Raw genomic sequence first — 16,404 nt, forward strand, 5'->3', positions numbered from 1 at the left:
ATCTTGTTTTAGAACAAGGCCAGCATCCACTGGCCACCTTGCTCTGAGGGGCATGCCCAGCCTCCAGAAGGGACAAGGCTTCTCAGGGGACAGGGCTCAGAGCTCAGCCAGAATGAAGGCCCCTGGCTGGGCAGGGCCTCCTCCTCAGAGCTCAGCATCTCAGGAAATCCCAGCAGTGAAGAACCACTCAGTCTTGCTCCAGGACAGTGAGGAGGCCTTGCCTTTGCAAGGGAAGGAAGCTCCTGGTGGGGCAGGACCCCTGACGTGTTCTCAGAAGGATCGGCAGCAAGGGGAATGAGACTCTCACAACAGACCTTGCCTGTGGCCATGTTGCATGCGCAGGGGCTCAGGCTGCCTGCATCCTTGGGTTGGGGGAAACTCCCACTGACGCCAGGGCCCAGAAGTCAGGTACTGGCCCCTTCTCAAAGCCTGGCTCTGGAGGCCCTGGCTAAGCCCCACATGAGCCTCTGGCCAGCTGCACTAGCAGCCTCAGCAGCACAGAGGAGGAGGCCAGGCCTCGAGAAAGGTGCAGCCTCCCTTTGCCTCAGGGAACACTGAGGGACGAGGTACTCCAGGCTGGCATGGGAGAGTGGGCAGGAGCTGGTGTGCTGGATAGTGCAGCGCTGGCAAGGCAGACAGTGCAGAGAGGGTGTTTGCAGCGTGCCGGCTCCTGCTGACAACAGCATGTCACCCAGCACCTCCTGAGTGCACAGGCCAGCACCTGGGGGTGTCAAGGTAGAACAGGGAGAGTCCTGAGAGCTTCCAGAGAAGGAGGGCGCTGGGAGGTCATCACCTGCACTCTCATGTGCCTCCCGCGACAGCGAGGGGGAGCAGCCATGCCCGTGGAGTGCCAAGAGTGCACGCACAGGGAGCTGTGCAGGTGCCTAGGATGAGGGGTGCAGGCGATGTACCCTGCCCCCAGTGCCCTGCCTTCTCTGGGCAGTGTCTTCCAGCTTTGCTCTTTCTGCTGCTGGGTGTTGGTGTGAGTAAGGCCTCTCCCTCTGGGGAACACTGGCCTCCTGCAGAGCTGCTGTGGAGAGCAGGGCGCAGGAGGAGAGTGGTGGTGCAGGTGGAACCCACGGTGTGACGGCATGCCCCGCAGCAGTGGGGACTTCAGGGCCCTGGTGTTTAATTTTTCAGAGGGCCCCTTCCTTGGCAGATGTAGTGGGCAGAAGGGGATCTTCAGTCTGGTTCTGAGAGGGCGTTGGGAGGCCTGGAGACGGGTCTGGAGAGCAGGGTGGGGGCAGCAGGCTCCAGAAGCCACAAGGCCAGGCGTCCGACTCGTGCTCACGATGAGAACAGGGAGCCGTCAGGAGACCTGAGCTAGCGCTCAGCTACCCACACCCCAAGTGCGGACGCAGGTGGGGTGGACCTGCAGTGCCTCTCCGTGCCTGGGCATGGGCTCCCCTGCATCCCAGGCACGCAGGGGCATTTGTGCTCTCACTGTGTGTGGCAAGGCCTGCTTCTGTTCAGGGTCTGTGACAGATGGCACATCTGGGTGGCTGGTCCACCTGCCGTGACCTGTGAGTTGTAGACTTGCACTAACCCAAACTTCTACCACTCTTGGCTGTACTTGTGACCAGCAGGCAGGAGGCGGCCGTGGGAGGCTGTGAACCAAAGGAGTCATCTGGGGATGAGAGTGGAGAGTGAGTGTGGGCTGTGGGGACGGAGCCTGGGGTGTGGAGGCCATCACACAGAAGGGCCTGAGTGTGAGGGTGCCAGCCTCACGTCTAGGTCATTTGGTCAGCGCAGCAGTCCTCTCACGGAGTCCTTCACGCAGGGGGAAGGCAGCTTCTGTTTCCAGGAGCCACAGGAGGAGCCCCTGCCTCAGAATCCCAGCCCTGCCCAGCAGAGGACATAGAGGAGAGCCTGTCTCCCTGCCCCTCTTGAGACCAAGCCACAAGGAATGCACGCGCAGGAGCCCTTCCTGGTCTGCACTGCCTGCCCCCCTCCTCCAGGGTTCTGCAAACCCACTGTGGACATCTCCCTGGGGGCCTGCAGGTGTCCAGCTGGCCTGGGCTTCCTCCGTGGACACTCTTCCATGACCCTTGTCATGCACCTGCCCTCATTCTTCTGGGTACTGAGAGCTCTCAGGCAGCAGTCAGGCAGTCCCTCCCATCCACTGGTGAGGCCAGGGCAGAGGACACGCAATTCCTGACCCCCACAGTGCCCCTGCCTCTGCTGGGGAGTGACGTTCCCCAAGGGGAGCCCATCATTGAGATCTGTTTTTGTTCAGAAAAATTCGCAAGATTTCTCTTTTTAAAAAACGTCTAGGCTTCTGATAATTTCACAATTGGGTCCCACCAGAACACGGCCCGACTGTCACAATGGACAATGTGGACTACTTTGTTAAAAGGCCTCCATTTTTGGCCACAAAGGGAGGGGAGGGAGGAGTCGCCGGGGCAGCTCTGGGATCCCTGCCCTGTGGAGGTGCCAGGGCTGGAGGGACCCTGAGCCCTCCTGTCCTCAGCACGCTGAGGACACTCTGGGCACTCTTCACTCTGCATACTGCAGTAGAGCCCAAAGCTAAACGCAGCAGCACGTTGGTGCACGTGGCTTCTGTGTAACTAGCGCCAAGTCCCGTGTGCTCCCCTGCTGCCGATAGCAGCTGCTGTGAGATTATTTTGGGTGGGGAAGCCTCCTGGCAGGTGCTGAAATACCCAGCCACTGCTGCAGGCAGGCCCACCCTGCCTTTCCCACTACCCTACCTGCCTTCTCCCTTCCCTACACATGGGATTTGGGAGATGATGCCAGAGGACACTCTGGGGTCTCCAACACCTTGCCAGATGTGACTTCAACAGCAGCCACCCACTCTGCACACACATCAGGAAGGGAGGGACCTGAAGACAGAGGAGAAGTCCTTCTGGCCAAAGCCACCAGCTCAAAGTAAGTCGAGGCTTCACTGGCTTGAGGCGAGTGCGTCTGCAGACTCTGTGTCAGTGCTGGCCCGAGGCCAGCGAGTCCCTGTCTGCAGTGCTCGGGGTGAGCGAGGTCTGTCTGTACTGAGCAGGACAGGCTCAGGCCTTAGAGCGGCTGCAGGGCACCTGCCTTCACCTGAGGCTTCCCTCCAATTTTTGTTTGTTTGTTTAACTCTTTGGAGGATCAGTTTTGTTCTAAGATTCGTGACTTATCGGGCACCACCTCTGCTGTTCTGGAGTGTGGCAGGAAGGACAGGGAAGAACAGGGCACGGGTGGCCAGGAGAGTGCAGCCTGATGTCTCTCTCGGGGGGAAGAGGCCCCTGGGCCCAGGCAGCTGCCGAGTCTATGCCCTTGATGTCCTGCTGTGAGGCGGGTCCAGGGGCTCAGTCCTCTTAGCTGTCCACTTGCCTTAGAGCTGCTTTGTCTCCAAGTCCAGGGCCTTTCAGCCTCTGGCCGAGGGCCATGTTTCTGGCTGGCCTGCAGCAACAGGGCTGCAGGGAGAGTCGCTGTGTGCAGCTGGTAGGCCCTGCCTCCTGCCCTGTGTCCTGAGGGGTGCAGGCTCCGGGCCCAGCTGGGGGGACCCGACAGAGGGAGTGTTCTGAGCATGTACCTGGGAGGACCTGCTGCTCCGCCTCCCGCTGCGACTGCTCATCCCAGAGCTGGGTGGGTGGGCACGGGGACTTCGTGGGGGCTGTGCTGCAGGGGTCCCCACATGCAGACTGCAGGGAGGAGGAGCAGACAGGCCGCCCTTGTGCTGCCCTTTGCCCTGACTGCTTGGCCTCCTCAGGCCGCTGGTGCTCAGTGGGCAGGAAGGGGAAGGTGCCAGCGGCAGGCTCTGGGCACTGGTCTTTGGGAAGCGAGGGAAAGTGGCAGGCTCTGCAGGGCGAGGGGGAGGCCCGGACTCTGCACAGACTGTCTGAGGGAACTGGGGAAGTTCTGCTCCACCCGGGCGGGACTCACATGTCCACCTCTGCCCCTGAGAGGAGATGGTGGGCCAGTTTCACCTCCCCAGAGCTGCCCTGCCGGATGTCCCCCAGGACCTGATAATGGCACAGAGGGCCTCCTCCTGGGAAGAGCTGGACCCCGCCCCTGTCATCACCTGGCTCTGCCGCCAGCTCTGAGCAGCAGCTGCACCAACTGAGGTTATGGCGTAAAGACAAGCCCCAAATCAAGACTACCAGCGTCCAAAGACCCAAACCAGCACCACCAGAGCCCCCCAGGAGCTGGCTCTGCGCCACCACCACGAGCCCCCGCACCTGATGGAGAGGCACCAGCCGCAGCCAGGCCTCACGGGGCAGGTGTTTGAGATTCCCTCCAGATGGCTCCTCCTCAGGCCAGAGGACAGATGGCCCCACCGCGCCTGGGCGCCACCTGTAGGAGTGGCCTCACTTTCTGGCCTCCAGGACCTCTTCCCCGTTAATAAGAAAGGAGGCGAGAAGATTTCACTTCAGTGGGTCATGGAGACTGATAACTCACTGTTAAGAGATTCAGATTTGCAGGATCCTTCAACGGCCTTTTCATTCCAACTCTGAAAGTTCCAATGACTCCTTGACCTCTAAAGCCCTGGTCCTGTCTACAGTCAAGGGATCCAGTTCCTTTCTCTGTCACCTTGGGAGAGTGGGGTGGGAAGGATGGCAGTCCTGTGCTCACATGATGCTGTGCTCCCTAGACACTGCAGAACCTCCTCTGGTTTGGGTCTGAGGTGTCCCCAGGGCTCCCGGTCAGGCGGGCGTGTTCAGAGGTGAAGAGACCTGATTACGAGAGCTGCAGGGGATGGGCCCCTCCTGGGTGTGGACGGACTGGCACTGGGGCAGTGGGTGGCTAGAGGGGCGGGTCACGAGGCTCCTGCCCTGGAAGGGTGCACCCTCCCGGGCCTGCCCTTTCTCCTCTGTTCCTGGGCACCCGCACATGGCAGTGCGCTCCACCTGCCCTCCCTCTGCCACCATGTTCTGCTTCCCTTTGGGCCCAGAGCAGTGAGCCGCTGACCACAGACTGAGCCTCTGCCGCGGGGGCCAGAACAGACCCGCCCTCCTCTGGGTCCTTGTGGCTGTACTTTGCTCACAGAGGGCCGAGTGACACAAGCAGGTTGTGAACACCTGTGGGGCTGAGAGGAGGCAGCTGTCGTCACTTCCCCCCAAGTCTCCCCAGATTTCTTGTCAGAAAACGCGGATCCCAGAAGGCAGTGCACTGATCTATTCCCAGCCGAGGACAAAGCCTGCCAGGCACGAGTCCTGTGGCCAGCATGGACGTTCTTCCCACAGAGGGAGACCTGGAGGCCTTCTCAGAGGCCCCCGCCCCTCCAGGGCTGCCATGAGTTCCTGGGGTGGGCAGTTGATTGACAGGCATCGACTTGCCCATCTGCAAGATGCAAGGCCAAGGAGGTTCAGTGTGTGGAGAGGGCTGCGTTCTCACGTGGTGGAAGGTCAGCCGCAGGCCCTCAGCCCTTTCCTTTTTCCTCTTCTGTGGTCCTAGGGACGGAGCCTGGTCCCTGAGGGTGCCCGGTGAGTGCTCTACCACTGAGCTACATCCCAGGCCCTTGTTATTTTGCTTTGAGTCAGGGTCTCGCTAAGTGGCTCAGGCTCAAGTGTGTTACTTCAGTGCTGGGGCAGGAGCAGGGGGAAGGCTCACGGTTCAGATCAAGGCACTGGGGAGTTAGCTGTCCTCATTTCCGTTTTGCAGATGAGGAAACAGGCTCAGGGGGGTTGAGACTTTCTGCTGAGATCCTCTTCTAACATCCTAGTTTCCAGTCCTCACTTGCCCACGCAGTGTACCTGGGTCAGACTCACACACATGTTGCGTTACCCACCTTCTAGGTACCTGTTTAAGGCATGGTTGCAACAGACACAGACATTCAGACAGGCTGATTAAACTTACTTAGGCATCTAGTCCCCATTGAACGCATCAATACAGTCTCTGCTTCCCCAAATATCTGCGGCCCACCTTTAAACACTCACCAGGGGATTTTTCTAGAGCACCCAGTCAGATGGGTGTTTTGCTCATCTTGAATTTGACTTTAGTCTGACTCCTGTGTAAGGAAAGGACAAATGGTCTGCCAAGATTGGGTTGAACACACAGACATCACACCCAAGAGCACAGGGAACCCACATGTGTTGGCTACACAGCAGACTGGGTGAAGCCGAAGGTAGCATTAGTGGACTGGAAGGTTTCCCTGAGGAAATTGCTCAGGAGGCACCACTGAGAATGGAGAAGACCAAAGGTAGAAGACAGCTTTGGAAGTCCCGAATGCCCCCAGAAACCAACTGGAACCTGAGGGGGAGAGTAGGAGGCGTGCAGGAGAGCCAACAGGGAGCTCTCTCCCAGCCAGGACCACCATTTCCTGCTCAAGCCCACAAGGGCTTCCTGACACCCTGACTCAGCATTTGAGGAAGGGGATCTCCAGAGTCTGTGGGGAAGAAGAAAGGGAAGGAAAAGGAATGGGTGTTGACGGAATGTTACTCTGTGTCACACACTGTCCCATAGCTGCCCATGTGGTCCATTTGCTCTGAGGCTGAAACCTTTGCTCCCATTTGTCATGGGGCAGATTCTTTGTATCTCATTGGTTTGTGTCCCTCTGGTGCTTATCATGAGGACATGCACTCAGCAGGTGCTCAAAAAAGACCTGTCTCTTGCACCCATACCTTGAATACTGTTGAATGACCATAGACTCTGAGCCCAAAAGCAGCTCCGCATTGACTTAGAGGGCAAGAATTTACAGTTTAGAACAAGTTGACCCTAGAGCCTACCTTGTTTTTCAGTGCTTAGCTATGCTTGCATGCTTCCTATCATGTTTGAATCAGAAGGTCACCTGTTGAAGACCCGATGCAGCATTGTCCAGAAGTGGGGCTTCTTGGAAGGGGCTGGACCATGAGAGCTCTGATCTCACAAGTAGATTAATTTATGGCATTTGTAGCTTAAAGAGCTATTGGTTGTTGGTGGAAACTTTAGAGGTGACCTAGTGAAAGGAAATGGGTCTTTGGGGGTGTTCACTTGGATGTGCCATCCTCCCTCTCTCTGCTTCTTAGCTATAATGAGGGGAGCAGCTTTATCCTACCACATTCTCCCCACCATGGGTTTTCCTTGCCAGGGGCCCACGTTGATGGAACCAAGTGACTATGGTCTGAAACCTCTGAAATTGTTTGACAAAATTTATTTTAGGTTGTTGTTTTCTGGTATTTTGTCAGAACAATGGAATCCTGACTAATATGGAAAACTGGTACTGAGAGGTGGGGTCGTTGCTGTTATTCTACCTAACCATGTGGTTCAGAAGCCTTTGGAACTCGCTTTCAGGAAGAATTTAGAAAAGTTTGAAAAAGCATCTTAGAAAAATCTTAGAATTTTATAGGTAGAGCTTAAGAGATGGCTCTGGTGGAATCTCAGAACACCAGAATGCTGGCAGGGATGTGGGCATAAGGCTGCTGATGAGGTTTCCCAGAGGATGAGGACTCTGCTGGGAATTGGAATGAGGACATTGTGTTCCATTTTGACAAAGACCTTGTCTGTCTGTGCTGAGACTTCTGTGAGGCTGGGTTCATGGCGACAGAATGATCTGCTGGAGGACATGTTAAGACAGCGTGGTGTTCAGGCTCTGCTGTGGATACTGCTGGCTGTTTTATTCAAGTTCACAGGGAGAAACAGGAGCTAAGGCAGAGCAGAGAGTTTGGAAAACTTGCAGTTTGTTCAGAAAAGGCCATGTTTGAAGGTGAGACCCAGGTGGGTCTGGTTGTTGAAAAGGTTAGCACCATTAAAAGCAGTCATGTACTTTGCACCAAGACAATACGAAAGATGCCTTGTGGACAACTCAGGAATTGGGAGATCCCACCCATAGAAGGCAAACTCATTTAAAAACTTTGTTTGGATACAAGAGCTTGTTCAGTGATAGCTAAGGATTGTTTCCCTAGAAATTGGGTTTCCCAGGATGCGGCTGTTAGGGTGCTGAGAGGCGCTGTGGTCTCAGAGGAGGGCCCCACTAGTCCTCCCCCTGTGGCGGACCTTGCTGTTGTCCACCTGGTGCTGATTTTACAAGGTCACACAGGCTTCCACAATTTCAGTGGGAAGCCTGGGAGGCCAGCCAGGGCCTGGCAGGGGAGAGTCTTTGTGGGCAGCCCCTGGGAGGCAATGCAAGGAGCCATGAGAGTGAGGTAGAGGCTTTGGTGGAGTCAGAGATGCCAGGAATATGGAGCATATGCTCAGGAAAGCTGAGGGGGGCCTTCAGTGCTGTGAGGAGAGGCTGCCCAAGCCCTTCAGAGCTCCCATTGTGTGGCTGTGTGCCCTAGGTGCCAAGCATGAAGATAGGAAGCCACAGCATTCACTGTTGCCTGCTGGGTTCCGGTCTTGCTTTGGACCAGTTCCTCCTACTGTTACTGTTCCTTCATTTTGGAATGGGAATGTTTGTTATGAGTCTCAGAGGAGACTTTGAACTTGGGCTTTTCAGCAATGGTGGAAAAATTAAGACTTGGGAGACTCTTGGGGGATGGATTGAACACATTTCGTATTGTGAGGAGGACATGAGCCTGTGGGGCTGTGCAGAATACTCCAGTTTGAATCTTGAAGGTTCCCAAGGCCTGTGTTGAAGACTTGGTCTCCAGCTTGCAGCACTATCAGGAGGTGGTAGGATTTGGGGAGGCAGAGCCTTCAAGGTTGGAAGTTAGAAGAGAGATCACTGGGGTGTGACCTTGAATGGGATGGTGAGACCCCACCCCTTCTTCATTCTGCTCTCTGCTTTCTGGCTGCCACAAAGTGTACAGCCCTCTTCCCCCACGTGCCCCCACCATGATGTGCTGTGTTGCCCGAGGGGCACTGCAGTGGGCCCAAGGGCCTGTGGATTGAATGAAACCTCTGAAACGGTGGCCACAGCATCTCTCCTGTCTTTAAGTGGCCTCTCTGAGGTATCTTACAGTAACGGTGAGCTGACCAGCAGACTGGTCTTGGACAACACTGCTCACAGGCATGGTTTCAGGTAGAACTTCCTGCCTGTACCAGGTCTTCCTATGGAGTGTGCATGACTTGAGCAAGCCAGTCCTGCTGGATCCACTCTCTTCTGCCCAGAGTTCATCTAGTGAATGCCTGTGTAGACACGTGGAGCCTGGTGGTGTCACAGGGCTCTGTTCACCCTCAGGGATGCAACCGCAGATGTGCAGCTGTGTGTGTGGTCTGAGAACTCGCGACATGTCAGGCTGGAGAGGTGCTGACAGCCTCGTGTGTGCTCAGGGGCAGAGTGCCTCTGGGAACCGGATGCGTACACTAGGGGACAGTTCCAAAGATGGTTGGAAACTGGAGGTTTTCCAGGAAACTTGCTTTGACTGATTTAACTTGCTAATAGGAAAACCAACTGAGATCCTAGTTCCACTGATTCCACTTTAGTTCTATTCCCTATAAGAAAGCACCCAGGGCCTCTGCCACTGCACTTGGTTGCATGCTGAGCTCTTGGCTGAGTGGATCAGCCTTGGTCCATGGCCTGCATGCCTGCCTGGCTGCATGTTCCTCCTGTGCAGGAGCGCAGGCTCATGGCTGCTCCTCAAGGGGCTTTTGCTGCTGTGGTCCTCCCAGTCTAACAGGGCACCAGTTCAATCAACAGCCCCTCAACTGAACAGTATGGTTTTGATGTGATGTGTCCCCCCAAAGCTCATGAGTGAAACAACGCAACAACATTCAGAGGTGAAATAACTGGGTTACGATAGCTTGGACCTCATCTGTGAACTAATCCTCCGAGTGGCAATTGAATGCAGTTAGGGCATGGCTTGGGGAGGTGGGCACTGGGTGCATACCTTTGGGGTATATATTGTGTATCTGGTGAGTAGAGTGAATCTCTGCTTTCTGACCATCATGTGAGCCACTTCCCTCTGCTATACTCTTCACCATGGTGTCCTGCCTCAGTCGAACCCTAGGAATGGAGCCAACTGTGGACTGAGAACTCTGAAACCGTGAGCCCCCAATAAACTTTTCCTCCTGTAAAATTGTTCTTGTCAGGTCTCTTAGACACAGCAGTGGAATAACTGACTAAAATAGACAATGAACTTGAGAAAGAGATCCAAGGATCCCAAGTGGCTAACTGAGCCAATTCAAGAGTAGAACCTGAGAGCACTTGCAGATTGTGGGGTGGTACACACTCTGTGTTCCTGGAAGGAGTGAGCACACACTGAGCTCTGCAGCCCTTCTGGGCTTGGTCCTGACCCACCTGCCAAAGCAGATGGGCGCTGATCCCTCATTTGTCCTGCTGACCTAGTAGGAACCTAAGTGGATGGCTCCTCCCCATGCCTTGGGCACACTGTTGCAAACTGCTCCTGAAGCCAAGCCCCTTTGTCCTGAGTTCTTTCCTGGTGAATTTTTGTTGACCAGACTCTGCAAGCAGTGAGTTCTGCTGTTGGCAAGCTCTGAACGCAGCTGGAGTGCCGAGAAATCAGTGTGGGTAGTTTTCAGTGTAGCTGAGCACCATTGATAAACCCAGCCTGATTCCCTCTTCAAATTGGGAGCCGTCTCACCACGAAGGCCTAAAAAGCTAATTTAGGCTTTATATAAATTACTGCGAATTCTAAACTTGCTTGGAATGCCTGCCTGCCCGTGCCTTGAACTCACCCATGCCTGGCCTTCCCTGGCCAGGTAACAACTCTCTCTGAGGCTCTAATGACCTTCATAAATTCTGATGTCGAGGCCAGCAAAAATGTAAACTGGCCTTTGTGTGATGCTCCTCAGAGTTCTGTTATCTGTGACCCCCTTGGTGTAACCTGGGCTATAAAGCTGCGCTTCTAGAAAGCCGCGGGGCTGTCTTGTTCCCACGGTTTTTGTTGGGAGAGGCAGCCTGGTCGGTCGAAATAATAAGCTTGCTTTGCTTTGATTTTAATTGGAGTCAGTGGTCTTTTCTTTGTGTCCTTGTCTAACGCGCTCAAGGAACCATGGGGCTGCTCGGAAGTGCAGGGCAATGCCTTCTTTTTTGAAGGTGTCAGCCAGGGAGTGCGTAGGCAGCGGCTCTTAAGGCAGTGAGCTGGACTGCACCCTGACTGCACCCTTTTAGCATGGGGATCCCCGTCTTGTGGAGGGTCCATTGGAAGGACTCTTCTTGTGAGTGCTGGCAGCTTTGCCTTTCTGGACTACCGCCAAGGAGCAGGGCGGGCTGCACTGGCCAGTGGCTGCAGCCCCGGTGCCTCTGACTCCTGTCCCCTGGCAGCTGCAGCTTGCTTAGCCCTGTGCTTGCTGTGTGTAGCGGGTGTCAGTGAGCGGGCATGACGGCGTGTGGGCAGGGAGCCGCAGGGTTGCCATGACGGCTCGCAGCTCAGCTGTGCGCCTTCCACCCGTGTGCGCGGCTTGGGCTCACTGGTCTTGACTGCTGCTGCACTGGCACCCAACATCCCAGTCCCTCCCGCTCGAGAGTCCACCTGGCTCTCCCACCTGCTGCCACGTGGGGACGCAGTGCTGGGAGGGGTTCTGGAGGGCTTTCTCTTCAGGCCGCGGCTTCGCGCTTCTGCCTGTGAGGTGTGGCTCAGGGACCCAAGACCCACACGGAGCCTTCTCTTGCTAGTTTCCTGCTTGTGCTGAGATTTTTTTTTTTCAAACTAATTAGAGCGGAGTATTCTATGAAGTCCTGCCGGGAGGTTGGACGTCCGTTTTCTTCTCGTGGCCTTGTTGTTCTAGTCTTTCTCAGGGTGTCCCACTGGGTGTGGCAGTGGGGTTCGTTTTGACATGTTCGTGATCTGCTCCAGTGTGGACCCCAGTGCTGCCCTGCCCTCCTCTCCTTCCTCCCGAGGTTCGCTTTTGTCTACTCTCTCTTTCTATTCATTCATTCTAAAAAATAACTTTCGTTTTAATTATTTATACATGACAATAGAATGCATTTCTTTACTTTGGTATATCATACCTAAATGGGATGTAATTTCTATTTTTCTGATGGTACATGTTGTAGGATCACACTGGTCATTCAGTCATATATGTACATAAGGTAACAATGTCTGCTTCATTCTACTCTCCTTCCTACCCCACATCTCTTCACCTCCCTTCACTCCCCTCTACCTGATCTAAAGTGACTCTATTCTTCCCCACTCCCCTTCCCCATTGTGAATTAGCATCCGCATATCAGAGACAACATTTGGCCTTTGGCTGTTTGGGATTGGCTTATTTAGTTTAGCATGATATCCTCTGACTCCATTCATTTACCAGCAAATGCCGTAATGTCATTCTTCTTTAAAGCTGAGTAATATTCCACTGAATATATATATACACAGTTTCTTTATTATTCATCTATTGAAGGACACCTAGGTTTGTTCCATAGTTTAGCTATTTTGATTTGAGCTGTTGTGAACTTTGATGTGGCTGCATCAGTATACTATGCTGATTTTAAGTTCTTTGGGTATAAACCAGAGAGTGGGATAGCTGGGTCAAATGGTGGTTCTATTCGGAGTTTTCTGAGGAATCTCCATTCTGCTTTCCATAGTGGTTGTATCAATTTGCAGTCCCACCAGAAATGTATGAGTGGACCTTTTTCCCTACATCCTCGCCAACATTTATTGTTGTCTGTATTCTTGATGATTGCCATTCTGACAGGAGTGAGATGAAATCTTAGAGTAGTTTTGATTTGCATTTCTCTAATTGCTAGAGATGTTGAACACTTATTTCATATATTTGTTAACCATTTGAAAAAGATAATACTGGATTCTTAGTAGAGATGTACGGGTCTCCTTCATAGGCTGGAAGAGTCCAAGGGCATATTTTAAATATCATAAATGCCTTTAACTATCTCACAGCTGTTCCTTCATGCCACTCTTGAGATGAGGACCCAGGCTGGCTCCTTGTTACCTTGACTTGAGATACTTCTGGAGGCCGTGGAAATGCTGGCTTTTCTCATCTTTCTGTGTTCGTGGCACAGAGAACAGGCTTGAAGTATTTAGAGGAGGCAAGTCTAGGTGGATTCCTACTGTGGGGCATCAAGGGCGCATTTTAATTTAACCTCCTTTTTAGCACCCCCACAAAGTGAGTGCACACTGCGATGGCAAGGTCCCGTGCTCGGAAAGACCCCTGCTACCGTAGATGGTGCAGAGGCCTCTCACACCTGGCCCCTCTGCAGGATTATTGTGCAGTGTCTGGAAAATAGAGAGAGATTATTTGGAAAGGTAGCAGAAGAGCAGTCTCTGGGTGCTTTATCAAGGATTTTAATTGTGAGATGTGACCTTGATATTGCTTGCTCTAAGTGTTTTTCCGAGTTTGTGGTGGTTCTCTAGATTGCAATCTTGCAACTCAGAGTGTCAGCGCAGATCTGATGTTATTTTCTAGGGTCCTTTTGGCCTCTTCAGAAGCCCTGTGGTTTCCCTTGAAGGCAGGGCCTTGTCTCTGTGAGCAGGGCTCTGCTGAGATACACAGCTTCTCCAGCAGGTGCAGACAGCACGGGGCGGGGGGTGTTCAGTTTAGCACACGGCTGTGGCCTCTATGGTTCTCAGGCTCTGGCTGGGAGCACACCTCTTCATCTCTGAGCTGATATTAAACAGTGCTCAGCAGAAAGCACAGAGTTGAGCACGAGTGGACTCTTGCTGGCACGCTGGCGACTGTGGCCCACTTGTATCAGGCTTTCTGTTTGTGAGTGCCTCATGCCGGGACCGTGCACACTCAGCCCCTCCTTTAGAGGGCGCTGTAGATTCATTTGGTCAGCAGGTAAGTGTGGCGTGCCTGTCCTGTTTTAGGTACCGAGACAACAGTGAGAAAGTAGACGCACTGTCCTTGCAGAGCTGGGTGTGAATCAGGCACATTGCATAGTCTAACCAGAGGGACAGAACAGCAAGCACTGGCCAAGGAGTGAGGCAGCCTGAAGGGACAGTGCTGGCTTCCCATTGCCAGAGGGCAGTGCTTGTGGGTCATGGCATGCAGATTATGGGGCTGTCTCATGTGCCAGTGTACACCACACATGCCCCAAGCCCCCAGGCTGCAGCCAGCAGAGGGCAGCTTTGCCCACTGGGACTCAGGTCCACGGCATCAGGTGGAGGGGCACAGAGGGAATAGCTGGATCAGCTCTCCGGTCCAGGAGCATATCCGCCAGTCCCAGAACCTGGCCTCCCTCCCAGACAGACACCATCTGGGTCATTTGGCTGGCTCCTGTCCATAGCAGCTTGAGCTTCTGGCTTTCCTCATCCCAGGTGACTCCTGTGTACTTGTTATTATTGCAGGGCGCCCCCTTGTGTGAATACAGGATTTTTTTTATACATTTCATTGCTGTTGGGACATTTGGAGTGTTTCTGATTTTTTTATGATACTCACTGTATCTCCGTAAATATGAAATAAGTGAAACCAGAATTGTGAGTTGGTGACAAATGTGCTTTAAAATAGTCAACATATTTTTTCTTCAAATAGTGAGAATTTCCAAGTCATTAAAAATTGACTTTCACTTATCATAACAGAGCATCCATTAGAGTGAGGTCAGTGTCTCCATATTCATCTTTATTCCTTGCTTTCCTGATAACTGGGCCTCAATTCTGAGACACGCGTTTTTAACCAAGTCTCTTACTGAAGTTGCTTATCAATTGTTTTGACTGTTTTCCGGGAGATAATCTGCAGGGTCTGTTGTGTTGCTGTTTCCTGGTTAACCTGTGTGCTTCAGCTGCATTTAGGAGGTGACATGGATTCCCTGTCTGTAGCTTCACCTCCTCCGGGAGGTGATTGTAGCTTCTCGGTTTCCTTGTGCTGTCCTGAGGTGCTGACAAGACACCAAGAGGGGCCAGGCAGTTCAGCAGGAGAGGGCAAGGAGAGGTGGAGAGGCTGCAGCAGCACGTGTCAGGGTGAGGGATGAGCCAGAGAGCCAGTGTGGTGGGGCCTGGGACAATGGACGAGGAAGGCAGGCCTGCTCGGGGCCACCTCGCCACAGCGCATGCAGGACCTAGTCTCAGGGCCACGCGTGGATTTCAAGGCTCGGCCCCGTCAGTGTGCCTGACTGAAGAAGGCAGGGACGGCGTGGCACTTCCTCTTGGGGACGTTCTCACAGCTGTCTTGGCAGTGCTCGGGCACAGGTGGGCACAGTCTCACTGGAGTGTGAGTGGGCTGCTGGGAGCTGCCTGACCAACGTGGGGGTTTTCCTAATGGCAGCTGTACCGTTCTTTCTTTGTTCAGCAACCTCTGGTAGCTCTCCAGGGTCAGCTGAGGTAGACGAGCCCGTCTGTGGTGCCCTGCTTGCTGACTGTGCCGGCTCCTCCATGGCCTCAGGCACATTGCGTCCTTGCACATTGCACATCTCTGTCCTTCACTGTGCCCTCCTTTCTGGCCCACTGTCCATTTCCTGCTCCTCTATTGTTACTTTGTTCCTGAGCCCTGGTCAGGTCTCTCCAAACTGAATGAACCCTGTCACCCTTAGGTTGTGTGTGGGCAACATGACCACCAGGTAGCTAGGCCAGCAGGATGACCCAGAGGTCTGTGAGCGAGTCAGGAAGCATGGGGCAGTGCAGAGTCCACGGCCTCCAGGCCATGCCACATGTGTCTGTGGTGGTTACACTTATGAAGCTCCAGAGTACGTAGTAGGAGAAAATCTGAAACGGTTTTTAATGTTGTCACTGTTTTATTAGCTTTCACTCTTACTGTAAGACATGGCTGTGCCTCACTGATCGCACTTGCTAACTTAGTGTCGATGACAGGTTAGCCCTCAGCCATCTGGGTTTGCATGCCGTTTACCTCCGGCTCATTGGCTATGCGCAGATGGAAGATGATGGCAGCATTTGGTCTGCTCACTGGTGTTTTGAAGGCTTTATGCAGTAGCTTAGAGGTCTGTTGTGTCTCCGCTTCTGTGAGGCAGCTGCCCTCACTTCCTGGTCCTGGAAGAAGACTGGGGAGGTGGGAAGTGTGGGGTCCAGTAGAGACCTGCTAATTGGAAAGACCCTGGGGGAGTGGGTGGCCATGGATCTGGAGCCTCCAGCTCCTTTAGAGATTTCCTTCTTGGGGTGGAGGAGGTGTGTCATTTAGATATGATGTGATGCAAGTAGTCGTGCTAACAGTGGTGAACAGAAGACTCTTGTTGTGCAAATATAAGACCTGCATCATCTTTCCTGTGCTTTGTGTTTTCAGATCAAAGTTGAAAATGGCCCAGGAGGTGTCCTGCATCGGTGACTGTGAGGACACTATGATTACAGAGAAGTACCTGGCTGAGTCCAAGGAGCCTGCGTCTCATGTGCAGCTGGCCTGCAGCATGCTGTACTGTGCCTTCCCCCTGGATGGGAACCAGCTTTGCCTGTGGAGCATCAGGGACCCTTCTCACCAGGTGGTCAACCAGGGGCAGGTGTTTTTCCTAAGTCCAAGGTCACCAACCCCCAGCCCCCTGCCACCATTTCTTTGATGCTGTTTGGGCAACTTTGCCCTCCGTGTATTCAGTGACATGGTTAACTTGAGAATAATTCACTGTACATAAGCAGGAATCTTAATGAATGAATTCAAAATGAAAACATGAAATGAATATATTTGAAAAGCCCATCTATTTACTTTCTTAGGTTTGAAATAATGTTGTTTTGCTCTTTTGTTTTTTAGGTGTTA

At 53.5% G+C, this 16,404-nt stretch overlaps 1 protein-coding gene across 9 annotated transcripts in view; it reads left to right on the top strand.

Moving 5' to 3' along the window:
• The window catches only part of Wdr27 (WD repeat domain 27), a 148,176-nt gene that overhangs the window by 1,486 nt on the left and 130,286 nt on the right, over positions 1-16,404 (top strand). For all 9 annotated transcript variants that reach the window (XM_046449383.2, XM_046449384.2, XM_046449388.2 and 6 more), the window contains exon 2: positions 15,943-16,135. In XM_046449383.2, coding sequence (XP_046305339.1) covers positions 15,943-16,135 — 193 coding nt within the window. The remainder of the gene's footprint in view (positions 1-15,942; positions 16,136-16,404) is intronic.

The sequence above is a fragment of the Marmota monax genome, unplaced genomic scaffold (genome assembly GCF_021218885.2).
Source record: "Marmota monax isolate L192 unplaced genomic scaffold, Marmota_monax_Labrador192_F-V1.1 WCK01_AAM20220418_F8-fsc00083, whole genome shotgun sequence".
Classification (NCBI taxonomy): domain Eukaryota; kingdom Metazoa; phylum Chordata; class Mammalia; order Rodentia; family Sciuridae; genus Marmota; species Marmota monax.